Here is a 27,776-nt window from a genome sequence, read left to right as displayed (position 1 = left end):
TTTCTTTTCTGACGAAGTAATGCTGCATTTCTTAAACATATGTAGATGAAGGAAAGAAAGGCGAGAATTGTTTTATTCTTTTTAAGCCCAAAAGAAAGCAGGTTAAGCCTTACAAAAATAATAATAAAAATAAAGATTCTTTTTTTTTGGGTGGGGGGAAGAAAAATAAAATGAGATTAAGGATGCGTTTGAGATTGTTATTTCGTGAACAAAAAGTATGTTATGAACTAAATCGTATAAAATAAACTGTTTGAAAATTGCGATTTGAAAATATAAAAAAATATTTTTTCAAATTGCATGTAATGGGGTGCTTTTTTTAAAGACACAATTTTACCAAACGTTTAACTATATTTTTTAAAAAATATTTTTTCACATTGTACATTTTTAAATTACATTTTTTAAAATCTCAAATCCAAACATACCCTAACTGTTTCCAAATAGACAAATCTTAAAAACTTTGATCCTAAAATGATGAAAGCGATTTTATATGTAAATTGTTTTGATATAGAATTTGAGAGAAACACCGGGTGGGCCTACTTTTGAAAAAGGTAAGAATTTTGAATTGATTTGGTGGGGTTTCAAGAACTTGAAAGGAGTGTTGTATTATGTATGTGATGTGGGGTCATAAAAGTGAAATTATGAATTTATTTTTTTAAAAAAACAAAATACTAAATAGATTGAAAGAGATTGTAAAAGAAAATCTGCCCCAATTTTTGTGGTGGTGCTTTGGGGGCTGCACTGTGGACCCCATATATTTCAAGCGGCCATAAAGTAGGTGTAAAATTAATTGTGTATATACGAGCGGATATTAATCCTCTTCATAAGTGTTATTATTCGTTATCCGCATATGCAGAAGTGAATAGTAATTTTTTTTTTTGAAACAATACCTTATTCATTACTGAAAATGATCCCAAAGGAGTTACACTTGACCAAAAGGCCAATACAAATACAAAGCACATAAGCAAACAATAAAGCCCGAAGGTGAAACAACACTGCTCGAAGGCAAAGAACATTGCCCGAAGGCCGTCGTAGTGACTAGAGATAAAGAAACTCTACTCATTACGCTAGAAAAAACCCAACTTGAAGCAACTACCAATCGGTAGACTGTGACCTAAGACAATAATATACTGCTAAATACAAACATAAAACCCTCGGAAAAAAAAAAGCACTAGAAAAACCGCTACTGGAGCCAGCGCTTGTATAGCACGCACCTTCTCCGGGAACTTCCCTTACGTCAGACGACCTTCAGGAGTCCATATAGTCACCATCCGATACCGGAGAAACAAACGATGACCCACACGTGCAAAACTAGGAAAAGAAAACCCTCGACGCGTGCTGGTCACGCGCCGAACAGGAGCAAACCACAAAGACATGTCGAGTAACAACCATGACCGAAGAAGGCCGGCAACAGCAACAAGAAGGTCCTTGTCAATGAAATTACAGCCGAGTCTTGTAGATCTGGCTTTGATAACATCTCCCCCGAAAACCACCAACACTCACCGTTCTCCACGGACCTGAATCAGAAAATCTCCCATTTGCACCAACACATAACAACAAAACAAAGAAAAACCCAACAACCTCCACTGGATCTAGCTCCGGGAGGACCAAAAGCTCTACAGCCTAAATGGCTGGGAGAGAAAATAGCTACCACTGGACACAAGCCAGGGGGAACAAAAGCAACCCTAGCCAGTGATTTTAAAGCATGCATTTGCAAACCCTTTATATATAATATATATTTATATATAAGCTATGTTTACATTAGTCTGGTTGATTGTGTTGCTTTCTCGTGTAATACGGACAAAAATGCAAAAGTAATGTGAAATCAATATATTTTCAAAAGATCAAGGTTTAAAAAAAATTAAAACAAGCCAAAAATACTAAAAATCAGCCTAAATTATTATGGCGGCATCACCCCAATATTTTTTTTTCCCCATTTTAATTTGCTATACTTGTAATCAGAATTCCTATATCTAAAAAATGTACATGAACAACTTTCTCCCTTGAAAATATAATATTTCTTTAAAAAAAATTGTGTTTTATTTTTTTAAACAGTGTTTTGTAGTCTTTTAAAATAGTTTTGTAGTTTATTTTGAAAAATGTGTTAGTAGTGTGGGTCACATTTGAAAATCTATTTGGTTAATAAATAGTTGAAAAAAATAATTTTTAACGTTTAAAAATGAAAAATAGATTTTTTAAATTTTTTTACCAAATTAGCCCTCGACATTTGGCCAAATCGCTTTATAAGGTTTAAAACGCATCATTTTCTTCTTTTAGGTATGCACTATTATTAAATCACTAATTCCGTGAAATTTTCCAACTTTGAACAATAACACATAGGTTGATCGCCATCTTTAATGACTTATGAGATGATTCGGCCACCTTCCTAAGTCAAGGTAAGGGTGGTTAAAGCCATCCGTTTTAGCCACTATAATGGTCAAATCTACCTTCGGTAACTGTTAGGGAAGGTTTGGACACCTCGAAAGGCAAAGTGATGGAACTTTTAACCCTTGAAAGTAGTTTGAACATTCCAAATAAACTATTAAAAATAACATATAAAATGTACATGCAACTAAAAAAATAGATACTTCTTATATTAAAAAAAAAAAAAAAAAAAATCATGTCAGTATTGAAAATTAACTTATAAGAAATTTTCTACCCATCAATTTGTAAAAAAATTTTGTATCCAAATACTAACGTTAGAGCACTAATAGCAGTTACCCTATAATGGTTCCCTTCCCTATATATAAGGAAAATTTCAGAAAAAACCACAAAATAGCTCCCACAACAGGTACCCTAAATATACATGAGAGCCTTGGGAAGCTACAGTAATTCCCTATGTATTGGGTAGCACTGTAGCTACCCAATAGATTATTATAATCCTAAAAATTCATTCTCTCTCCTCTCGCGTCTCTCAATACACGCAGATCGCAATTCCTATCTCCTCCTCCTTTTCTTCTTCGTTCAAGCATCTCCCCTCCTCACTGGTTCAAGCACCATCGCCTCACCTCTTCACACAAATTCTCTATTTTTCACACAAAAATCTCATTCTCTCTTTGTCTCCATCGATCTCTCTCTGGGTTACCTCATTCTCGCCTCGATCTCTCTCCACGTCATCTCCCGCGAACCCAAAGGAGCCGATCGTGGGTGGGTCGCCACCGGTGAACCCAAGTGAGGCGATTTTCGGCGAAGTAGAGGGTGATTTCCGGTGGGTCTTCAGTTGATCGACCGGTGGGTGGTATTAGATTTAATAATTGTGAGGATTTGGCTGGTTTTTGTTTTGCTTCTACTCTGTTTGTGGGTTTTGGGAATTTGTTGGCATTCTTCTGCAAGTGGAACCAGATTTGTTGGTTTTCATTTCGTTTTCATCCAGGATTAGCCGGAGAAGACGAGAGCAAGAGAGTCTAGAGAGAGAAGACGAGTGGGAGAAGAAAAGAAAGTGATAAAAAAATAAAAGTTGGAAAGAGAAAAAATAATAAAATAAGAGTAAAAAATAATATTTAATTGATATAAGGAAAATTAAGAAAATCTATTGTGGGATTTTTTTTTTAGGGAAACAAAAAATGGTTTTGTTCCCTAAATATAAAGAAAATGGTTGAAAAGCTGCTGCTAGTGCTCTTAGAGGTGATCCAACCTTCCACATCATTCAATTTCCACCGTTTAATTTTTTACAAAAGATTTTCAATGATTTTTTTTTTTTTTTTTTACTGCTGTAAAGCCAAACTTATTTATTCTAAAAATTAAGATGACGCATGCGTGACAAGTCCGGCAGTTGGTCCCACCGTTATCGATTTCCACGCGGCGGTTACTTTGAAAAAGTTATATTATTATAAGATACAAAGGAGAAAATGTCAGTGTTTTCCGACACAACCACGTGCGCTCGTTTCGCATGGGTTGCCACCTGCGACAGTGCGATTATTGGGTAAAGCTGGCTACCCATGCTCCCCACTGAAAAATGCCAAATTGCTGCAAGTCTCGTCGTACGGTGGCGATGACGGTAAAATCTGGTTAAGATTTTATTATATACATATTTATTAGCATTTTTAGGTATATTAGAATTCTTAAAGCTGAGTTTTATCATAGAATTAATTAAATACTGTATAAAAATTCCTAATAATTTAATTTAAACTTGATAAGTGAAATTTAAAAAAATCTATATGATAGAATACTTTAAAGATTATTAAGAGTCCTGGTTAATTAAAATTGATCCTCCTTATTACTATAATGTGTTGGAAATTTTTGCTGTGTGAGAAATTGAGGATTAGCATCCATGTCTACACGGAAATTACTATATTATAAAATCTAATTATTTTCATAGAGTCAAAAAATTTCATTTAAATGAAGTAAAGAGTGAGAAGATTTTTGTTGTGAAGGACAACTGGACAAGTGGCATGAATCACGGAAGCAAAACCCATGTTGTAGTGGGTCGGTCTAATATGGGCCGTAGATGCTAGTCGTTATTGGGTTACGGATGGCCCATGTTGAGACTGATGAGAAGTCCACAACCGCGGGCCCCATTTTGAACTTATTATGTTCCGACGTTGATGCCGACGCGGAAAATAAAACTTGTGGATGGAATTTATTAAAGCCAATTATGTTCATGTGTTCAGATTAATTCTAGTAGGAGAAATTTTATTAATTTAGTCTATTAAATTATTATATGTTTAAAATTTATGTAAAATAAAGAGTAATGCTAAAAATTACATCTTTATTTTACTATGCTGATGTAACAATGCCAATCAAAATACGTTTTAGACACGTGTGATCAAGTTAATGGATTAAGTAATGAGATTAGTAAGATCAAGTTAATGGATTAAGTAATGAGATTAGTAAGTGTAATTTCAAGGTCACTTCAAAAGGACTGCTAAACTAAGTAGCTAAATGTATTAGTCATAAACTATTATACTCACTATCTCCTTAGCAATGTGGGATTTTTGTCTATCGGAATCAAATGTCTAGAGAAGTAATTTGAAGAAAAAGGAGTAAGGATAATTTATAATGTAAGTGTGCTATATAACTTAAAGTTGGATCGGGATACTCTATAATATCTAGGATATTGTGTTGTGTATAAAATCCCTTAAACCCTTAACATTGTCTTCAAATTAATAATTAGGATTGTTTTTTCAAATTAACATTTATCACTTTTACCAACCCAACATTTAATTACCACCTAATGTTTATCACATTAATTATACCATATTTTGGGAGCTAATTAAGAGTACTCTTCCTCAATGTTGGAGGGTGCTTATAGACCTCATCTACGTACAGCTCTTTATTATTATTTTTTTTCCTTGATTCATTGTATTTAATTCCTTTGGTATGCTAATGTGGTAAAATCTGTAAAACTAATGATTAAAATTTTAACCTAAAAAATCTAAAGGATATTCCTCATCCTCACATTTGCTTAGCATGCTTACCAACCCAATACGTACGCTTGGAATTTTTCATCAAAATAAAAGGTGGAAGTCTGCATTGCTTAGGCGGAATATTGTTATAATTAAGTACTTTCACTAGATCGATCGAAAGCCATTTACAAAATGACGTGGGTGTTTATAATTGGTGAAATCATAAATTATTTCACTAATTATAGACTTATATTAATTTGTAAATAATTTTTTTTAATAAAAGTTGTAGAACCCCAAACTTTTTTTATTTTTTATTTTCCGGTAAATAATCAAAAAGTCATGTCAAAATAAGTTTTCTTTTGAAAATTCCTCTTTTCAGTGCTTCCCTAAATAATATTTTTGACAAAAGCCCTTTAATTACTTACAATGAAATAATAAGAGCGGTGTAATTCAATATCATTTGTTGATTTTGCATTCTCCCACATGAATCCCTAAAGAGATTTAAATAGAAAAGTATATCGAAATTGGACCTAAATTTACAATAAACCTGTTTATAACTTTGTAGCTAGGCGCTTACAAATTAGTCTTTAAAAATAACATATATTATTTAGAGAAATGATAAAGCTTATTCTAGTGTTCTTTTAGATTTTTTTTTTTATGCCGACACGAGGCTTTATTTTTTTTAATAAAAACAGGAAAAAAAAATTAAACTGTAATTTTTTTTTTAAAAAAATAAAAATAGAATGGAAGACTCAAAAACACACTAGAAACTTAGAAAGAGTTCTATTTTAAGCTATTTAATATATATTCACATGTTAAGAATACGTCACTTGCAAAGGCTGGCTGTTCCTACAAGTCAGCTGGTAGAAAATTTGTGTCCACCCGAATTATAGCAGTTCAAGTTCAACGTTTTCGCGGCATGTGACTTAATTGGCATAATCTACAACTATAGAAATCCAGAGTGCATGGAATCTGGGGAAACAACTCAAAGATTTTTTTGTCATTAATGGCTTTGAGACCTACTCCCCATTACAAAAGCAAACATACATGACAGAGTAGATTCGTCAAGTGAAGCATAAAATATCAAACGAAGGAAAAGGTGCATATATGGAAAACGCTCTAGTGCTGATCGTAGGAGCTGGGCCTTCTGGGCTGGCAATGGCAGGATGCCTAACTCAACACTCCATTCCCTACGTGATTCTCGAAAGAGAAGATTGTTATGCTTCTCTTTGGAAGAAAAGAACTTACGATCGATTGGGTCTCCATTTAGCAAAAGAGTTTTGTTTTTTACCGCACAGGACTCTCCCTCCCGACGCACCAACCTTCATGCCCAAAGACTATTTTCTTCGGTACGTCGATGGGTATGTCTCAGAGTTTAAGATAAACCCTCGTTACCATCGATCTGTTCAATCCGCATTTTTCGATGAAGTTGGAAAGAAATGGCGGATTGAAGCTAAGAACACCTTAGAAGGAAGTATGGAAGTTTACAGTGCAGACTTCTTAGTGGTGGCTACTGGTGAGAACAGTGAGGGTTTTATTCCTTCTCTGCATGGGTTGGATGGTTTTCCAGGAGATATTCTCCATTCCAACCATTACAAATCGGGTTCAAAATATAAGTCAAAGGATGTTTTGGTAGTTGGGTGTGGTAATTCTGGTATGGAGATTGCCTATGACCTCTTTGACCATGGAGCTCGCACTTCAATCGTCATTAGAAGTCCGGTAATATTATTCTCCCTCTTTCTCTTTCTCTTTCGCTTTTTCTCTCCCTTTTTATTTTCTTATCTGCCTATCTCATGATTTCTTGGAGTCAAAGGTCTCGGGACGAATTGCAAGCCTGCCCGATTTTCTGTTGAGAGCTAGAGAGGGTTTTATTGGGACTTATCTGCCCCGAGACAGTTCAAAACTTATTCGGGCAATAAACTGCTAGAATAAACATATTCGGATAAATTGACTACAATTGGAACAATGATCACTTACAAGAAATCCGGATCGTGTGGTCAAAACCATTAGTTTGTTTAACTTAATATATATTTGTAAAGAGCAATACTAATAGCCTCATTTAGGAAGTAGAGATCTAATTAATTAACATGATTAAAACGAAATGATTCATTCATCGTGACATGCATGCATGGAAAAGCTGTTTGAAATTGATATTTACCTGTTTTTTAATATGTAGTTATCTAACTATTGATCATATATGCGCATGTGGGTGTGATTGTATGTAGTTTCATGTGCTGACCAAAGAATTGGTTCACCGGGGGATGTGTTTGTTGAAATATCTGCCGTTTTGCATGGTGGATGCTATAATCACAATGCTTGCAAGACTCGAATATGGCGATCTTACCAAGTATGGGATTCGTAGACCAAGGAGAGGCCCATTCGCTCACAAAACAGCAACCGGAAGATCTCCTGTTATTGATGTTGGAACCATAAAAAAGATCCAAGACGGAGAGATTGAGGCATAAATCTTCACAACTAAAATTATGTTTTTCTTTTCTTTTCTTTTCTTTTTTTCTTCACGCAATATCTAACGTGCAAGTTTCCTCTTGCTCTCTTTCGTACTATTGATCATAGGTTGTCTCCGACATTTTCAGCATCAACAAGAACAATGTAGTGTTCAAAAATGGCACTGAGAAAAAGTTTGATGCAATTGTTTTTGCAACTGGTTATAGAAGCGCTGCTAATAAATGGCTGAAGGTATATATATATATATTCTTGCTCTAATTTCTTTTTTTCTTCTTTTTGGGTTTCCTTTTTCTTTTTGGATATATATATATATATATATATCTCATTTCCATTGGGAGACAAAGCTAAGCTTAGTCTTGTGCATGCAGGACTACAAGTATGGTCTTAATGGAGAAGGAATGCCAAAAAACAGTTTCCCGGGTCATTGGAAGGGAGAAAAGGGCTTATATTGTGCTGGATTGTCAAGAAGAGGACTGCTCGGGGTATCAATGGACGCACAGGCCATAGCCAATGACATTAACAAGGTCATAAATGGCAAAAAGTAGAGCTTCTTTTTTTTCTTTTATTATTATTATTATTATTTTAATCCTTCTCCCCTTTTCATTTTCCTAAGAGGAAGGGAGCGCTCTTTAATATTGTCTGTGTTTCCTTTTGCGTTTTCTCTTTTCCATTTATTTTTTGTTTAATTGCTGCACCCAGCAAATAAAAAAGGTGGCCGAAAATAAAAGATCCGCTTGTAATGGCCCGATGATCATTGATTTGTTGATGTTGTTATTTTCAATTTATTTTTCATTTTAATTAAAATAGCTATTTATAATTAAAATAGTAATTAAATAATTAAATTTATTTTTTTATTAGTTTAAATTTTTGAAATGAACGACAATTAAATATGGTATGAATACAAAAGTCATTGGTTGAAACTTTTACTTTACAATTTGAGTATTAAAATATTAATTAAAATGATTAAATTTATTATTAAGTTTTTTTTTTAAAGATAAATAGTGAATTAAGATAACGAAGTGTATTTTTCTTTCTTTCCTTTTCATTTTAGCGGCAGGGGATAATTGGGCCTTGGGGTTCTTCGATGCCCAAAATTCAGCACAATTCCGAAATATACAATAAAGTTTTCAAAGATATAAAGGTGAGAAATTATTTTTTTACATTTATTGTACATCTTTCATGCATCTTTTTTTTTAAATTAACCGTTGGATTTTTAGAATCCACAAAGACTCACATATAAGTCCTACAAATCCAATAATTGATTAAAAAAAAATGTACAAAAAATGTATGTGTAATATGTCTCAAAAGATGTATTGTTCAAATTTAAAATTTGGTATCCAAACATGTATATAATGTTAATATTGACATTTTTTTAAAAAAAAATTAAAAAAAATACTTGTATAAAAACCTGAAAACGATCATTGTATTAAAAAAAAAAAAAAAAAAAAAAAAAAAAAACTATTAAATACATCTTTTTTTTTAATTATTTTTTATTTTTAAAAGGCCGGTCTCTCTTAAGCATTTTCCTTCTTAACTTTAGGTTTTTATTCAAATGAGAGCAATTCATTAAATTATAACTTTTTTTTGAACACAAGAGAAAGAACCTTTCATTACTGAAAAGAGCCTCAAAGGAGAATACACTTGGCCAAAAGTCATACTTATATAGGCACAGAAGATTAATACAATGCCCGAATGCGAAATCTCATATACCTGAAGGCCATCACAGTGACTAGAGATTAGGAATCTCCACCCACTCAATTAAGGAAATCTTGATTTAAAAGCAACTACCAACGGGAGACTGTGATAAGGATCACGAATATACAAAAACAACAGCTACCCATATCATAAACAAACATCACAAAGAGCACACAACAGATCCCCATAATGTCTGAAAATTACAAAGGTGCACTGTTTAAAAACATAAGCAGAAACACAACTTCGAACCGGCAAAGACGGAAAAAACCACCCCGGCACCGGCGTGTGTAAAACATGCGCCGCCTCGGGAGTCCCCTTCTATAGCCGAAACTCCAGCCGATCCGAAAACACCCACAACCCGGCCAGAAAAATTGGATCATGGGCCTCACACATAGCCCCAACCAAGACGCATGCAAGCCACGCTTCGAGCATTGAGGTCCAATACCATTGATAGTTGAGGCGGTGGAATCAGAGGCTGGCGACGAGCAACAAAATGGGGGACGTGTCGCAATATTTCCGGTGTATCAGTTCAAATCTACTAAAAAAATGGCCGAAGAAAAAAAGAAAACGCTTTCAAAAACACATATCAGGTTTCTCTCTTGAACTTCTTTTCTCTCTCATCCAGAAACTCTCCAGAAAGTGTGTGTGGTCGCCATGAGGGGAGGCTCTCCCGGCGTTGGTTTTCCGCCTAGTCTTTATGGGCTAATGTGGCTTTTGTTCACCTCACTGGTTCCAGTGGTAGGTGTTGTTTGTTCTCCCAACCTCTGGGTTATGGAGTTTTTGGTCCTCCCGATTAGATCCAGTGAAAGTTGATGGTCTCGTAATATTTTAGGGCTATGAAATTTGGTTATTTGCTTTGTATTTGTGTTTTGTTGCGGAACATATCTTTCATTAAATTATAACTATTAAGTTCGTCATTGGATTCATAATTAGCACATTATTATATTGCTTCTTCGCCTGTTTGACATCCTTTCGTTCAAAGTACAATTACGTTTTTATTTTTAAGATAAAGTATAATTATGTTGATGTGGCTGATGCATGCACTTCCGTCATTAAATGCGTCAATAGCAACTTCTCATTCTTTCTTCAGTTTTGGCCAACAAGCAGGCATGCGTTGGACCTGGATTGTCCATCATTATTTGTTGAAATTTCAGATATGATTATGAAAAATTATTTGTAAAATTTATCTGACTAAATAAAACTGAGGTACTTAATTATTTAATCAGTTAAATGAGTTTTATAAATAATATCTCATAATTATCTATCGAAATTATCTATAATTCATGTAAATAATTATAGACGTTATTAATCTTCTTATACACGATAGATAATTACTTTCAAATTTGACGAAAAAGTGAATTAAAAATCTGTTTGATAACGTTTAGAAATTAAAAGGGTAAATCGATAAAATTTAAACTCTAAAAGAAGTAATTTGATATGGAATTAGGACTCCCACGTATCCTGAATTTGCGTTGAAGATCATAATTAACGCATTATTATATTGTTACAGCTTAATTAGCATTCTTGACGGTTGACATCCTTTTTTTTTTTTTTATTCAAAAATAAATATATGTGGCTGATGTGTGCACTTCCGTCATTGAATGCGTCTACAGCAAAATTGTCACTCTTTTAATCTTTTTTAGTTTTGGTAAACAAGCAGTCGTCTCTTGCACGTCACCTCTAAATCTTGGTTATTTATGGTCCGTTTTATTTTAAGTATTAAAAATAGTAATTTAAAAATATACAGTTTGAAAATTAATTTTTTAAAATACATTAAAGGGTTTGATAAAAATATAGTTTTATTTTTATAAATTATACATTTTTAAAAACACTCAATTTTTCAGCGATTTGAAAATATAAAAAATTCTATATTTGCAAACCACATAAATATATATATTTTAAAAAAAAATACATTTTTGACTTACACAACCGCAAAGCAAAACGAACTTTAAATCCATTTGAGTAATTCAGTCGTCAAGTCATTGGAACAATTAGTGAATAATTAGAACCTGGTTTTTAATATAAAAGTCTGTCAAGATTTATGAGAAAATTAAGTAAAGGTTTTTTTTTTTTAAAAAAAAAATCTTCTTCATTTGTTACGTTTATATATATATATTGTAAATTTCATGATATGTTTGTATTTTTATGTAGTAATATGTAGAAGGGCATAAATTTATTATAAATCGGTTTGTAGGAAATTTCATACAACCCACATATAAGATTGACATATGTCTTTTGCCATGTAAGAAGCGCATGTTATTTTAATAACATGTGCTTCTCACATGTTTTTTTAATAATATTAAAAAAAAATGTGCTTCTTATATTTAAAAGAAACAAACAAATAAATAGCATTGAAATCAATTTTCATAGACAAAAAGTCCAATATATAGTATATCCATATATATTTTCTAATACACCCTTAATTAAATCAAAATGTCAAAAAAATTATAAATTAATGGAAGACGTATAAGGTTTTTATTTATTTAATGTTTACCGGCCTGCTTCTTGAATGCGTCAAAATTTTTTACCATGCATGCACTAAGAGTTACCCCGACGTCATACCTTATTAATTAAGAAAATAAAAACAAATAAGGGTAAAGTTTTTCACCAAACTGATTTGAAAAAAATTTCTTCAACTAAATACACGTATCAATTTAATAGGCTTAATTGGAAGAATTTTCTTTTGCTCAAATTTTTCCTCCTTTTATTTTATTTTATTTTTTTTATTTGTTTAATGACACGGAATCCTCTTTCCCGCAAACTCCTGTTAAAAGTGGGAACATGATCATAAAATCAAGTCATATTTTGACCATGTGCTTCTTAATAATACAAATGTGGACAACAGCCAGGAAACTTACAAGGATATGGAGCATCTTACAAGGAGGGTCTCAACTATTAAAACATAATCGATATACTATAATTTTTAATTTTTTTAATGAGATATTAGTGATTTGTTAATCAATTTTTTTAAAAAATAAAATAAAATAAAAGGGAGAAGAACAATTTTTTTCCAAACAAAGCCAATATTAAAACTTTGGCAAAAAAGAAAGAAAGAAGCCAAACAAATAAAGAGGGAATAGAAATATAATATTAATTGCATCATCCTAATTGGCTATGCCATTGTTGTCATCGCCCGACGCCCGGTTCATGTATTTGAAGTTTATGCAATGTGAATTAGGGTTATTCTCGTCTTTCTGTCTGCCTCGATTTTTCCACGTTCGTTGGGAGAGTACTGAGTAGGAAAGTTCCAGGAAGGTAGCGTCTAAAAGCAAAAGGCGTTCTTGGTCAAAGTCAACCAAACGAATGGAGAGGACAGGGTGCTATACATTACCCTCGGTCTTGCAGCAAATTACCGTTCGTTGACTGATTTTTATTTTTTATTTTTTTTAATGCTCCTATATAGGAAAGAAATGCTCTGCGAGTTGCCTAAGCATTTACGGAAGGTCAAAGGTGGAAACAAAATAGTGTGGATATGGCTAATTAATCAATGATATTAGAGTAGTGTTGAATTTGGAAGGTGTCTCTGTCTCACATCAAAAGAAAAGTGAATGATGTAGCTCACGGGCTACCAAATTAAACGATGCCCTTTTGCCCTTTTTCTTATGAATGACTAATGAGACGATTCACGTGAAGGAAAGGTCCTCTTAAATATTAATGACATTAATTGTACTAGTCTGTTTCTCTTCGATTATGTTTGAAGAGCAGCAAATTATGCGGCTTATAGCCTTGTTCAGATATCGGTAAAATAAATTATTGATAAAATATGAATCGAAAAAAATACCTTAAGAGTGTTTGTAATATTGTAATTTTAGAGTATTTTACTATTGCTTTATATAGAGATTTAGTCTTTTTGTTTTGGTTATAGAGGTTTCACTCTATTCTTTTCCCTATTGGGTGGAATAGAGATCAAATTTTGTTAAAAAAAAAATCCCAAGAAGACTACGATGGAGAGAAAATAAAGGAAAGTGACATAAATTTAAGGATAAAAATTTTCTACAAATCGGTTTGTAATAAATTTCATATAATCTACATGTAATAGTGACGTGTGTAATTTAAACATGTGAGAAGCACATATTTCTTTATTAATGCTATTAAAAAAATATTATTAATGCTATTAAAAAAATATGTGAGAAGCACATGCTATTAAAATATGTATTTTTTATATATAAAGGGACATATGTCAATCTTATATATGGGTTGTATAAAATTTTCTACACACCGATTTATAGAAAATTTCTGTCCTAAATTTAATTAAATATGGTATCTCCCACCAAACTCCTTCAAATCACATATTTATTGATAAACCCAAAACTAAAACAATGATATTTTGTTCCTTATTTTCACTATCCTCCTCAATAAACCAAGCAGGCAATCATTATTATTATTATTTTTTTTTTAAAAAAAAAAAAAAAAAAAAAAACCACTAGGATACCCGTAAAATATGGCTTTGTTAGACCAAGCACTATAACAACATTCAGGCTCAACAAATTTTTTTTATGAATTTTAGTTAAAAAATTATCATCTTCTTTATTTATTTACTAACTTTTCTAAAGTACATGCATCACACTATCTATTTTAATTATTTTTACTTTCATTATTTTTTTTTAAATATTATTTTTCTTCATTATTTATTGTGAAAGAGATAATATTTTTCTCTAAATTACCGAGCTAAATGCAATTTATTTTGGTCCCCATTTGAAGCATGGCAGCTAATCCAATCAAAATCCTATTGCCATGTGCCCTACTGCCCTGTAGGCAAACAAAGTCACAATGGTAAATATACGCAACAGCGAGTCCAGTTTCGTTATTGGAACATAGCCGCCGTCTATTAAAACCCAAGCTCTTCCCTAACTTTTACGTTGCTGAATTTTCATCGCGTCCAGCTCAGTAGCGATCGGCTCCTGAGTTTCGCTCAGGTCCATCAAGCCCTCTGCCCTCCAATATCTCACAGCGAAACCCTAGAACAATTCGACTGCCCCAATTTCCCAATCGCGTCCTAATTCCTTTCCCATTTGTAGCCTTCACTTTCAATTCCACCCTCGCGTCTCCGATTTACTGCAATCTTCTGCGGAAATGGCTTTTCTAGGATTGTAGGGTTTCCCACATCGACTTTGCTAGTTAACGAAACCACACTGTACCAGTTCTTCACCAAGCTAATCAAAATCGCTGATATGGCTATCAGGGTTACCTTTAGCTTCTCCGGATATGTCGCCCAAAACATCGCCTCCTCGGCCGGCCTTCGGGCCGGCCATTGCCGGAATTTCCAGGAGTGCTGGATTCGGTCCCGGATCTTCGGCCCGAACCAGAAGTCCGAGGTGGATCCATCCACCACGGTGCGCAACTACCACTCCGATATCCGGCGGCCGAAACCGAAACCGGGATCGAGCCACTGGGCCGAGGGCTCGGCCTCTCTTTACGCGACTCTCGCCGGGGAGATACTCGGCGATAGTTGCAAGAGCCCGATCGTCTTGGGCCTGATCTCGATGATGAAGTCGACGGTGTGCGCGTCGGGATCGTCGGCCACGGCGATAAGCGTTTTAGGCATCGCGCAGTTCAAGGCCTCGTCAATCGTGCCTTTCTTTCAGGGGTCAAAGTGGCTTCCTTCCAACAACGAGTCTGCGAGTGGGGTTGTGGATAAAGGTGGAACAGCGCAGTGTTGTGAGATTGCGGAGAGCGAGAGTGATAGCTCATTCGAACGCAAGGCGTTGGAGAAGAGCGGTTGGTTGTCCAAGATATTGAATTTCTGTTCGGAGGACGCTAAGGCTATGTTCACTGCAGTGACTGTGACCTTGCTGTTCCGGTCGTTCTTGGCGGAGCCAAGGTCGATTCCGTCGTCTTCTATGTGTCCTACTCTGGATGTTGGTGACCGAGTTTTGGCCGAGAAGGTAGGTGTAGCTCAAGGTCTCTAATTTGACGGTGAATATTTGGGTATGGAATTGTTAATTGTTAATTGTTTACGGGTTAGAATCTTTTTGGGGTATAATCATGAGAAATAAGTCTAATTTGGTGATTGTATAATCATGCGATCGGAATTGTTTGTTGAGCTTATTTGATTTAACTGAAACCGATTAGGAAAAGTTCGTTTCTTGCGAAGATTATTGTGTTTCCTTCATAGATTTTGAGACTGGTATTCGAAGTGCGCATGGGATTAGCATAGTGTCAAATAATGTTTCTTGAATGACTTAACAATTTCCATTCTACTATGGGACAAAGATGCAATAGTTTTGTTTCGAGTTTACTGTTTCATCGTACATTGTATTCTTCTTAGTTTGTTAGATGGCATCTAGAGATGATATTTTGTAGAGAAAGCTGTTTGAATTGGTCGTGGATGCACAGGCTAATTGATAAGATATATGAAATGTTATGTTTCAGATAGATAGGCGTTGCTTTGTTTTGTTGGACGGTGGGCTGAATTTATTGCTTCTGTTTTGTGTTACCACAGGTATCATATTTTTTCAGGAAGCCAGAGGTTTCAGATATAGTAATTTTTAAGGCACCTCCAATCTTGCAGGTATGATGTGGAATTTACTTTCATGTGCTTTACTTCGAGAAATGTTCTCTCTAAATTGAGTGGGGATTGCTGAATTTGTGAATCCTCTGCATTTTGCAGGAAATTGGTTATGGTTCAGGTGATGTGTTCATTAAAAGAGTGGTAGCAAAGGCTGGAGACTATGTCGAAGTAAGAGTTCATATATATATATATAATCAAGCACATTTATGTCTTGAGATCTTAGTTCTTCCCTTCCCCTTTTTCATTTTTTATATGCAAGAAGAATTTTTTTAAATTTTATATCCTCTTTTCATTTTCATATGTAAAACAAAATTTCATTACTTTTATTTCTAACATCTTGGATCTTCCTCGCTTTTCATGTGATAGGTTCGTGATGGGAAATTATATGTGAATGGTGTTGTTCAGGATGAAGATTTCGTTCTAGAGCCACTTGCTTATGAAATGGATCGAATGGTATTGCCTTGTGTTCATCATGAATTTCGTTTCCTTGTGTTGATTTGTTATCATATCCCTAAAATGTTTGAAGTATTTTGCTGGATTTGTTAACGAAGTCTTGTGCACTCTTCTGGTTGATTTTGCAGCTTGTGCCTGAAGGTTATGTCTTTGTGATGGGAGACAATCGCAATAACAGTTTTGACTCTCATAACTGGTAAGTCTCTATCTTTCATTTCTGAGGATTTTTTTGGTTTGAGAATATGTTGAATTAGTAGATGGGAAAGAAACATTTTCAGCAAGTGGCTTCTACAGATACTCCAAACATGATTGTGTTAACTTCTACTCTATCAGAAATTAATATTGGGAATATGTGAGGATTAACATAATTTCAATTAACATTGGTCCATTGCCATGCGTTTCAATTTTGAATATATTTCCTGACATGTCGTTTTGTTTTCCTTGTTGTCAGGGGTCCACTTCCAATCAAAAACATTTTAGGTAGATCAGTGTTTCGATATTGGCCTCCATCCAAAGTATCAGACACCATATATGAACCTCATGTGGGGATGAATGCTGTAGCAATCTCGTGATACATTGCCCTCCGCTTGCAGGGGGGGAGGATCTTTGCTGACATCTATTTCATCTAGATGGTGATTCTTTAATCTATTTTTCACTCATTTGGCTCGCTATTGAGCAGTTGTGAATATCCAACACTTCCCCATCATGGAACCTGCTTATCCTGGATTGGTTCTTGGTGTGGCGTATCCTGTCTATCTCTGCTTTGACGGCCTTAACTGTGGCCGGTGATGTATTTTTTAATGTAATGACATGTTTGACTTTTAACATGACAGTGGGAAGAAAGGAGAGAAAAAAAGAAAGGGAGATAGTTTCTTTTTCTGATTCATAAATTTATATTTTTATGATGGGTTGGGAAGGTGACATGCACTTTTACTGGTCGAGGAGCTGAGGCTTTGGAGGGCTCAAATAGCTGAGGGGTGATTGCTTATCTGGAAGTCTGGTACTGCTATCGAGTTGATTGTAGTTCGAGACTCCTGATTCTCTTTGATTGTTATTAGAGCTCCCCTGATGATGAATTGATGAAGGTCTGAAGGCAGCCAGGTACTTTACACTCGTGCTGGAAGCCCATCAATTTATTCATACAGCCTCACCTCTGGTTGAGCAGCTAACCACCTAAAGGAGATAGAATCTTATCTTCTTGGCAAGTGGAGTGGTTCTCAGTGGTTGAGATTTTCCCTTGTTATGTGAGGCTGTGGTTTAATCAATTGTAATGGTTCTTGTTCGTGGCTTGTCTTCTTGTTAACTGCATAGAAGAAGAAGCCATTACACCTAAGTTTATTGGTTGTTTGTCTCGGATTTTGTGCGGTAATCAGCCTTATCCTTTTGCTGGTGTAGGCTTCCTGCTGCGGTGTGCCTTTGTCGGCCAAAAGGATAAGAGGAAGGCTTCCTCACTTGGACTCGTATCTTGTTTTGCTTCAACTTTCACTATTTTCTTTTGTGGGTTCTTTCGAGCAACTTTCACCTTGGTTGCAGCCTGTTCTTTCTATCTTTTCTGTAGAAAGAGTGGTCGTAATAACTTATTTTCATAAAACAAAAGAGTTATCCTACATACTACACCATCAACATAATGTTGATGTTGTATTACCAATCCATCTTAGATCAACCATTGCCCATTGTTAAAAGGAAAAAAAAATGGAGAATTGCTGCACCAGTACAGTAGAATAGTCGTGTGATAGCATTACTTAAAACAAAATGATATATATATATATCTAAAAAAATAATAATAACTTTGTTCTAAAACGAATTTCGTACAGATGTAGAAGTAATAAGATACATGTTGCTTAGGCACTCTTGAGATTAAGGGCACATTTGGTATGACTAATGGAATATAATAATTATTCCTATAGAATAACATTGAATAGATATTCTCGCACGAAGATGAATACCTATTTTTTTTAAAAAGTCTGATTCCAAAAAACTCATTATTGTTATTATTATTATTATTATTTTGTAAACCTAATTTTTTTTTTTCTAAAAAAAAATAGAAAAATACAAAGCCTTCTATGAGTAGTCGGCCACATAGCGAGAATCATGAGAGTGGTCTTACCACCTCTCGTGCCATTGGGGTGGCCTTTAAATTTTAAATTAATATCATTTTTAATAAAGAATAATAACAAAAGAAAGATTTTTTTTTTCATCTCAATTTAGCTAATGCCACGTTATTGTAAAAAAAAAAAATAATAAAAAAAATCATATAGTTTTTGTCGTGATTGTCACATTAGCATTGTGAGATAAAAATGTAATATTTGGCATTTCTTTTATTTTTATAATAATAAAAATGCTAAAAACTACATTTTTTTTTACTTTGCTGATGTAAAACTGTCAATGTCTTTGTTATAATTAAAGTGGAATAAAATATGGTGATTGTCACAAAATCAGTCACTGTGGTCGGCGTAAGTTACAAATCACTCATTGTTGTTTCAAAGTGATTTCAGAGATTCTTGTGGTATGCTAAAAAAATAATTTAGTCCTTAGAGTCAGGTTCCATTAAAACATTTGATGGATTTTGTTAGATATCTCGTGAGCACCAATTAAAATGACGACGCGTGTCATTCATAATAAAAAAATATAAGTATATCAAACTTAAAAAAATTATTATTGTTTTAAAAAGAAAAGATAATAAAAAAAAAAAGAGAATAAAGTAATGGAGTGGATGCGGCCTGCATGCTCATATATTTTTTTTGTTTTTGTTTTTTTTTTTAAAAAAAAAAATTATTTATTATTAAGAATGACATGTATCTTCATTTTATTGGTGCTGATATATCACTTAACGGAATTTCATTGTAGGGATTAAATTATTTTTTTGACATGCCTAGACAAACTAGACTTTTAAATTTACTTTGATATAGTGATTTGTATTTTAAACTAGCCATATACACTAATTTTACATTTATCCATTTTTTTTTTAAAGAAATTTCTTACAAATTGATTCGTAAGAAATCATATATATATATATAATAGGAGAATCAATAAGAGGAATGCATAATATTAAAACAAGTGGCATTTTATTATTCAGACAAGTGTCAATCATAATATTATAATAGAGGCATCCTATGAAGATTGCATAACATTCTGACAAGTGGCATCTTAAAATGCTTCTAAGTGTTCATTTTAAGTTAAAGGGTGAGTTTAAGTTTGTGTTAAAATGCGATAGTGAACTCAATCCCTATTTGCATAGTAAATAAAAATTGAATTCCTATTTTTTCTCTCAAAAAAGAAAAAAGAAAAATAAACCCTATTTTGGTGGTAAACATGCGATAGTCAACTCAATATGCATTAGTTATTTTTATGAAGTGCAAAGTTCTTGGAGAATTCACTCACTTCTTTGAAAAAAAAAAAAAAAAAACGTTTGAACTTTTTATACTGTCAAATGTGCGTCCAAACTTCAAATGAAACTATACAAATAAAAAATATTTACCGCACTCTTAGCCCTTTACCTTAAAGCACAACGATTATAATTGTGTTTCTCGAAAAAAAAAATATATATTATGATTGTGTGATCATTTCTTTTTACCTTTACAAAATCATTCTATACAAAAAATACAATAATTTTTTTTTTGTTTCAATGGAAACAAACACTACTTGAGAATTTAGTTTGACTCATCGCCTCTGACACCATTTTATAGGAAATGAATCCCTCTCAAATTCCAGCAAAAACTCAGGCACTGTATTATTATTAATTTATTATTATCATTCTCATTATTCAAAAGCCAGAAGCGAGAGGCTTACAGGATTCTTCAAATTTTTACTCTATCGTATTAAACATAAGGATTCATTTTTAGATTTTATTTTCTTTGTAAAAAAACAGAGGTAAATGAATGCCTTTATGCAATATATGATTAGTATTTTCTATTTTTTTTTTCTATGATTTTTTTCTTCCTTTCCTTTTTTTTTTTTTTCCTTCTAATTTATATATTATTTTTTCTTTCGTAAATGTTACAGTAAATTTAGTAAAATTATGGTGAGCGATAAGATTCACATCATTGTGTTTTGCACAATGTATGACGATTTTTTAGTTTACACTGTTATTTATTAATTTTTTAAATCCTTTTTTTCTGGAACGTGTAATACACATTGTTTACGTACTTTATTGATGAACAACATTGCTTTCAAGGTTTCATTAGAATGGGAAAAATTATACATAAAATACAGTTATTTTTTGTTATATTAGTATGTTTGATTCTTTGTTTTTTGTCTTTATTTTTTGTCAAAATAAATAATGCTCTTACTTTCTTATTCTCTCATATAAGTGGTTTTTGATTTAGCCTATAGCAAAAATTTGGGGTACACATATACTCCATAATTTTTGTTTGCTTTCTTAGAATTGGGAAAATATACAACAAATAATTTTTTTTCCATTATTTGAGTAATTTCTCTCTTTTTTTTGTCCTTTTTTTTTTTGTCTTTATTTTTTATGGTCATGTTAGTTTGTTATCGTTTATTATTTTTTATTTTTGTTATAATTTATATATTATTTTTATTTATGTTCTAAAAGTAGTTTATAGATATTCTTACTTTTATATTTATTTTTTTAACATTATATATGCAAATGATGATCGTAAGAAAAATTTCTATTTGACATAACTTATCCCTATAGGTATGAATTTCATTGGAACCTTTTTTTTTTTTTTTTTTTTTCCAATTATGAGTATATTTCATTTGTCATTGGTCGTCCGTTTTCATTTTTTTCTTCCTTATTTGATGTTGTAATTTATATACAAAAAATACAGCTATTTTATATTATATAAGTATTTTTCCAATTTCTATTTATTGTCTATTTTCATATTTTGCCCTTATTTTCTGTTCTAATTTATATATTAATTTTATTTCTATTCTAAAAGTAGTTTTTTTTTTTTTTTTTTTTTTTTTTTTTTTTTTTTTTTTTAACGTTATATATGCAAATGATCGTCAGGAAAAAGAATCTCTGTTAGACATAACTTCTTCCTATACTTATGAAGCTATGAATTTATTATAATTGGAGAAAATATACAATAAAAGAAAATAAATTTATTTTTATACTATATGAGTATTTTCATTTTTTTCGTTTGTCATATGTTTTCATTTTTTGTCCTTATTTTATGTTCTAATTTATATATTATTGCTTATTTTATGCTAAAAGTATTTTCTTTTATGATATATATGTGAAGGATGGTGGTCGGAAGAATATATATATATATATATATATATATATATATATATATATATATATCATTTTGTTGGAACTTCTTCCTATATCTATTAGTTTCATTGAAACCAAGAAAAATATACAAAAAATACAAATCTTACGTTTCAATTTTTTGTCTTTATTTTTTGTTCTAAATGTAGTTTCTTTTACGTAATACATGCAATATATATATACACCTCTAGAACGTTGTATGAGTTACACTTCATTTCATATTACCCTTAATTTTAAAGGTAATAAGAAAACAATATTTATAAAAATGACAATATAATATTTGGCTTCATGTTCGATGGTTTATAAATTGTTAATTATTTATTATTTGATTATGGTGAAAGTGCGATTTCTTTAGTTTAAATATGTTAATTGTTCTCGATAGAAAGCATCGGACGAAAAGAGAGAGAGAACGCCTGCGTATATGGGTCGCCGAAGGAGGGAGGTTCCAAGCCTCCCTCCTCCCGAATTTTGTTTTCCTCTCTTAGCCATTTTAGGGCTAGAGAGGTTTTTGTTCCTTCCTGGGTTATTCTAGTGGAGGCTAGAGTTTCTCAGCCACTAGGGCTGTGGAGTTTTGAGTCCCCTTGGACTTGTTCCAATGGTGGTTTTAGTCCTCCTAGTCCTTTTGGACTATGGAGTGTGGTTTGGATTTTTTTTAGTTTTTTAGGTTTCCTTGGTTCTTGGCAGGAAAATACTCCATAAAGGTTCCGGAGGGGGGAGAGACCGTCGTACGTGTCGCCGACGGAACGATTTTGGGTGCTTCAGTTTTGATCATTCTTTAAGGCTAGATCTGCTCTGTTCCACCGACCTCTAGTCGACACGAGCCCCCCAGCCTTGCTCGCCGTCGTCCTCCAGTTCTACCGCTGTTTGCTACAGCTGGAAAGCTCACCGGTGACCGGCGCGTGGTCATCACGAGCCAGGGTGTTCGTCACTCCTTGGGCCGCGCGTGATGACCACGTTCTGTCTCTGTTGCCGTGTTTGGTGGCGTTCGGGGGTTTATGGTGTTCGGTTGCTGCAGGAGATATACATGCGTCGTCTCCAGTGGTGCTTTCTTTCGACGAAAGCTCCTGTTTTTGGGTGTTTTCTTGTACTTGAATACATATTGTATTTGATAGTTTGCTCTGTGTTAGATTTAGCCTGGTCTTTGCTTCTTAGCATAGATTGTTTGTGATCGACTCCATAGTGCAAGTAGAGGTTCATATGTTAACGCAGATGCACCTTTATGTTGACTAGGTTTATTTGTAGCAACTATCGGTATGATCTGAATTATGGGGTAACTATAATGAGATTTTTGTATTGTTCTGAGTCCCTGTAATGGTCTGAGCTTGACTCAGTCTGGTTGTAACTACGTTACCCTTTGGGTGTATTAATGAAATGATTACATTTTCAATTAAAAAAAAAATGTTAATTGTTAACAAAAATTTTTTTTGGGTTTCTTTTGTAAATATTGAATATAAGTTATAGAAATGATGTGAGTACACTATTTTGTTATTTGTTCTTGTGAATTCCTATATTATGCAAAAGGTCTATTGAATTAACGTCTATAAAAATTGAATAATATGATTACTTATAAAAAAAAATTGAATACATGTGATTTATTTTGATTCCTTACAAGATAATTTACAATATGCATTTATGTATTTTCAATCTTATTCCTAAATTTTTATTTTGTTTTTTAAATTAAATGTAACATTTTAATTTGTTATGCAGTTTTAATTAGTAAAAATCCGCGCATGACGCAGGTTATATGCTAGTTTCTTATAGAGAATAACTTCAATTCGGATGTGGCATAAATCCACTTATTTACAGCCTCCAATAACAGCTGGACACGTCAGCTTGAAACACAGAAGAGAATATACACAACAATACAGGATTAGCCCACTCATAATTCATAGATGCCCGCTGCCCATTCCACAAACTCCCTCTCTCGTCAATGGCAGAGTACGAACCATACCAGCAATGGCAACACTTACACCACCCAGCAATTTCTCTCTCTCTGTCTCTCTCTCTCTCTCAACCAAAAGCCATGTCTCTTGGTTCCTCTCTTCATAGATACCCACGTACACAATCATTTGTGCACCTCATTGCTAAACCTTGTGATTTTGGTGTTTGGCGTTCATTCTGCCTCCTCTCTCACTCCTCTGACCTCCATCTGAACTCAAGGGCTTACCACTTTGACCATCACAGAAGGCTGATTCCAGCTCCACTTCGAGAAGACCTTGGAGAAGAAGCGCTCCATAGACCTCCAAAACAAGGAGCTCCACAAGCTCTTCTAGCTCTTCTACGTCTTCGTGGGCCAAACCCTCCGGTGCATCAACGGGTTCAAGTACCAGAGGCGTAGCCACCAAGATCTGCCTCCTCCCCCAAACACTGCCGTTGAAATCAGCCAAAGGACATCGGCCCGCCTCCTCTTAAAGCCTCCCGATCAAGATTTTTCTAAGAAGCCATGATTTTCTCAGCAACCAAACAGATTGTAGAGATAGAGAGTGAAAATGATTCCTTTTTGTGTTCTCTAGTGACTGGTGTAGTGGGCGTTTTCCAACGAGTTGTTGAGTTGTTGGAGATGAAGGTTTTCGTTTGGCTGAAAGATATGGTGTTTTGATTATATTATTTTGTATAGTGTTTTTATGATGTGTTAAATTTTTAGTGGAGGCTGTAAAACACTAGTTTTACAGCCCATCCTTATAGTTGGGGCTCTCTTCTTATAACCTATATATAATATTGACATGTGTTCTTTAATATATGAAAAGCATATGTTATTAAATAACATATGCTTCTTATATTTTTTTTAATAATATTAATAAAAAAAATATATATTTTTCATATGTTAATAGACACATATTTTTTTTATATTTAAAAAATTTCCACGAACTTATCCGAAAACTATTACATCCTGCCGGCACACGAATCCCAATATCCCATCCTCCACACGGTGGGTATTATTGTCAATTCTAACACCTGCCACTCAAAACATTTTTAATTTTTTTTATTTTTTATATCACATCAATAATTTTTTATTATTATTTAAATAAAAAAATTCATTATAATACAAATTTTTTTTATTTTTTTATATAAAATTTTTTTACTTTATATCACATCAATAATTTTTCACTACTAACATAAAAAAAAAAATTATCCCAAAAGAGCGAGGGAGGGGGATTACTAAACGGGGAAGGGTCGGAAGTGGAAGCCTCCTGGAGCGAGTCTGTTGACGACACAACCATGACATTGATGACAAGCCGTGGTCCTGTACCCCTGTCCCTTCTCCTCCTCCTCCTCGTCCTACACCTCCACCTTCCAACACCAATTCTATCTTTCTCTCCTTTAAACGCCTCGACCTCAGACTACCGCCGCCTACAGGTACGTCCCCGTCCCTCGGATCTCGTTTTATTCTTCTTCTCGAAACTCTCTGTCTCACAGTATTTGATTTTGTGAAAATTCAGGATGTTGTGAAGAGAATAACGGTGGCGCAGAGGTGGGATTCGAGGGAAGTCAGGGTGTCGAGATTGGATCTGAGAAACGTCCGGGTTGGGAGTGCTCCACGGTACGAGGTTCGGGTCGGGTCGGGCAGGACCCAGTTGCTGGTCAAGTTCTCCGACGAGGTGGGTTCCTGGAAGAAGTTCAGAAATGGGAAAAGCGATTTTGGGTCTTTGGTGAGTGAGGTTGGTGCTTTGGGTTTACTTGATACGTTCAAATTGGAGGGTCCGTTTGAGTTGCGGGTCGGTGGTGATGACAAGCTTTCGCTGTTGTTGCCGGTATGGAATTTTATACAGTTTTCAGCGTGAAAGTTGCTTTTTATATGTATATATTATTAGCTCTGATATATTAGTAATGGGCCCAAATCTGAATGTCTAAGATTGGATTATGATCAAATTGTTTGTTTATACGGGTGTGGTTTATGCCACACATAATGGCTGTATTTGTACATAGGTTTATAGTTATTACCTGTTCTTGTTGATTCTTAAATGTAGTATCCCATCGGTGTTCAATTAGTTCTTTTTGATGTTACGTCAGCAATTAGTTTTAAAACAGAAAATATATGGATATTTTAGTTTTCGTGCTCTTTCTTGTAAATATTGTCGTTTTATCTTCTGTTGGGATTTGTCAGTGACTTCCATCCAATAAAATTGCTTTTGTGTAAATTGTGCTGTCGAAGCAGCATTCTTACGTTTTCAGGATTTGTGGCAAGAAGTTATTTGGCAAAAGTGTTATAAATGCAGCTATAGATCAGTCAGCCATTGAAGTGTATCAGCACAAGAAGAAAGGTGGTTGTGCCTGATAAACTTTAAATGCTAGCTGTTAGGCAGCTGCATGTAGTTAAGATTTTGATGAAGATTATGATTGTTCTGAGGCCAGGAAGGACTCTAAGCTCCCTATGTGAACCTTCTTTTTCTTCCGAATTGTATTTTGTTGGTCGCTTTTTTACCTGTCAGTCCAACATGCTGTGGTTTGTTAACCAAATCTGTGCTTCTTTATATCTGATAACTTACCATTTTTTTAGCTCTCTCTCTCTCTCTCTCTCCGCGTGCGTAATTACTATGTGATACTGATCTATTTGGGGCTTTGAATTTTGGGTTCTGATTTCTATTCTTGTTTGTTTGTTGGTGGCTAGACACTTTGATCAAGCACTAAAATTTTGATGATCCAATTAAAAATGGGCACATCTTTTTTGGTGTTTGGGGGGTGAGAAGTTGAAAGATTTATAGTCAAGGTGGCTAGAGCATTTTGCTTTGTTCTAGATTGTGAGAATCACTCCTGAGATACATATATCACCTTTAACTACTTTTTTTTTCCTCTCATAAAACATCTCCATGTCCTCATGTTCTGTTAAGCTTGTGGGTTGTTGTGATACAAATCTGATTGAAAAGGAAAAAAGAAAAAAGGACTACAAATTCCAGAAAGTGTCTTGTAGAGGCCATTTGAAATCGCCTTGGTGGCAGTATGATGAAACAGATAACCTCAACAGACGAAGGCTTTTATTTATCTATTTTGCTGACTAGATTTGTTTGATAATATCCAGCTATATTCATGGATTGACATTCAATCGTTGATGTGTCCGTTGCTCTACTTTTTCTTTTTCAACTGGTAGTTTTATTAATAGCTATGATTATTTGTCTGTATACAAGTCTGATTCTTTAGTGCTACTACTGACAGTCTGGCAGTTTTTACCTTTATCTCCAGATGAACACTTCACATAATGGTTTGACTCGAATACTTGTTGGTGAAGGCATCACAGTGGAAGTGAGAAGAGCTCAAGAAGTCTCTCTGTTTCACCCATCCGGTCTTGGTTTATCAGTGAATAGAAGTCTTGTGATTGACAAGGAGAAAAGTGAATTTTGGCCCTTTTGGCATTCTATGTGCATCCCATTACTTCCTATACAAGTTTTAGGGGCTGTATCACTGGTTGCTTATAGGACTCGAAATGCTGATGCCCACATTGAAACTACATTAATTCCCAAGGACACGATTGAGTTGCTGCCGGAAAAGTGTTACAATAGTCATGTCTACAAGAAGTGGACTTGCCCCATTGATTCTTTAAGCTCAAGAATCGCTGTCCTGGAAAGGGTTTTGAGCAAATTTCTTGGCGATAGAATTCATCAAAATGGGTCAGGATTCCTCAAAACTAAGATTAAGGCTTCTGCTATCATTCGCTTCCGGCTAGAACTGGAAAGAGGTGTCAGAAACAACGACACTCTCCATGGTAAGTTGGCGGAGTGGAGAACAAGGCCAAGTGTTGAACGAATATGGTTTGAGGCCCTGGCAAGAGTCGACGGAGAGAGGCTGAAGCCCCTTTTGGTTAAGAAGGTGAATCCTTTCATTGTAGTAGATTCAGTTTCATGGAGTAATTTAATGTCCAATTTATCTTTTACACAGTTGCAATCTATCCTTGTCCCTCCCAACGCGCTAACACTGGATGTGAAGTGGTAGGATGAGGGGTTGTATCAGATACGTGTATAAAGAGCACTGTATAGTGATTTTGTACAGAGGTTCAAATTTTTAACAGGAAAACGATACAGTGAAATAATTAATGTGCTTTCGTTTGATTGTTTCTGAGTTTTCTTGAAATTTTTGCAGT

The 27,776-nt window shown here is 34.1% G+C and overlaps 2 protein-coding genes across 2 annotated transcripts; both read left to right on the top strand.

Moving 5' to 3' along the window:
- Positions 1 to 6,449: 6,449 nt before the first annotated feature.
- LOC133865601 (probable indole-3-pyruvate monooxygenase YUCCA10) lies at positions 6,450 to 8,353 on the top strand. The gene is made up of 4 exons (XM_062302019.1): positions 6,450 to 7,061; positions 7,568 to 7,801; positions 7,917 to 8,039; positions 8,177 to 8,353. The coding sequence occupies exons 1-4, from the start codon at positions 6,450 to 6,452 to the stop codon at positions 8,351 to 8,353; spliced, it is 1,146 nt and encodes a 381-aa protein (XP_062158003.1).
- A 5,994-nt stretch (positions 8,354 to 14,347) lies between these two features.
- LOC133865661 (uncharacterized) lies at positions 14,348 to 27,744 on the top strand. Its single transcript, XM_062302083.1, has 11 exons — positions 14,348 to 15,388; positions 15,946 to 16,014; positions 16,114 to 16,182; positions 16,381 to 16,467; positions 16,596 to 16,663; positions 16,919 to 17,035; positions 23,888 to 24,026; positions 24,171 to 24,269; positions 24,827 to 25,060; positions 25,144 to 25,455; positions 26,882 to 27,744. Exons 1-11 carry the CDS (start codon positions 14,675 to 14,677, stop codon positions 27,626 to 27,628), a joined length of 2,655 nt encoding a protein of 884 aa, XP_062158067.1. The 5' UTR covers positions 14,348 to 14,674; the 3' UTR covers positions 27,629 to 27,744.
- The last annotated feature ends 32 nt before the right edge of the window (positions 27,745 to 27,776 follow it).

This window comes from Alnus glutinosa, chromosome 4 (genome assembly GCF_958979055.1).
Source record: "Alnus glutinosa chromosome 4, dhAlnGlut1.1, whole genome shotgun sequence".
NCBI classification, from domain to species: domain Eukaryota; kingdom Viridiplantae; phylum Streptophyta; class Magnoliopsida; order Fagales; family Betulaceae; genus Alnus; species Alnus glutinosa.
This window is presented reverse-complemented; position numbering and strand designations above follow the sequence as displayed.

Excerpts from the sequence above, each read along its gene's own strand:
- LOC133865601 (XM_062302019.1), top strand. The coding sequence starts at position 6,450 with ATGGAAAACGCTCTAGTGCTGATCGTAGGAGCTGGGCCTTCTGGGCTG. Across the intron at positions 7,802-7,916 it reads TCCAAGACGGAGAGATTGAG|GTTGTCTCCGACATTTTCAG; the intron begins GCATAAATCTTC and ends TATTGATCATAG. Across the intron at positions 8,040-8,176 it reads CTGCTAATAAATGGCTGAAG|GACTACAAGTATGGTCTTAA; the intron begins GTATATATATAT and ends TTGTGCATGCAG.
- LOC133865661 (XM_062302083.1), top strand. The coding sequence starts at position 14,675 with ATGGCTATCAGGGTTACCTTTAGCTTCTCCGGATATGTCGCCCAAAAC. Across the intron at positions 24,027-24,170 it reads CGGTGCATCAACGGGTTCAA|ATTGTAGAGATAGAGAGTGA; the intron begins GTACCAGAGGCG and ends GCAACCAAACAG. Across the intron at positions 24,270-24,826 it reads TTGAGTTGTTGGAGATGAAG|AAAAAATTATCCCAAAAGAG; the intron begins GTTTTCGTTTGG and ends CTAACATAAAAA.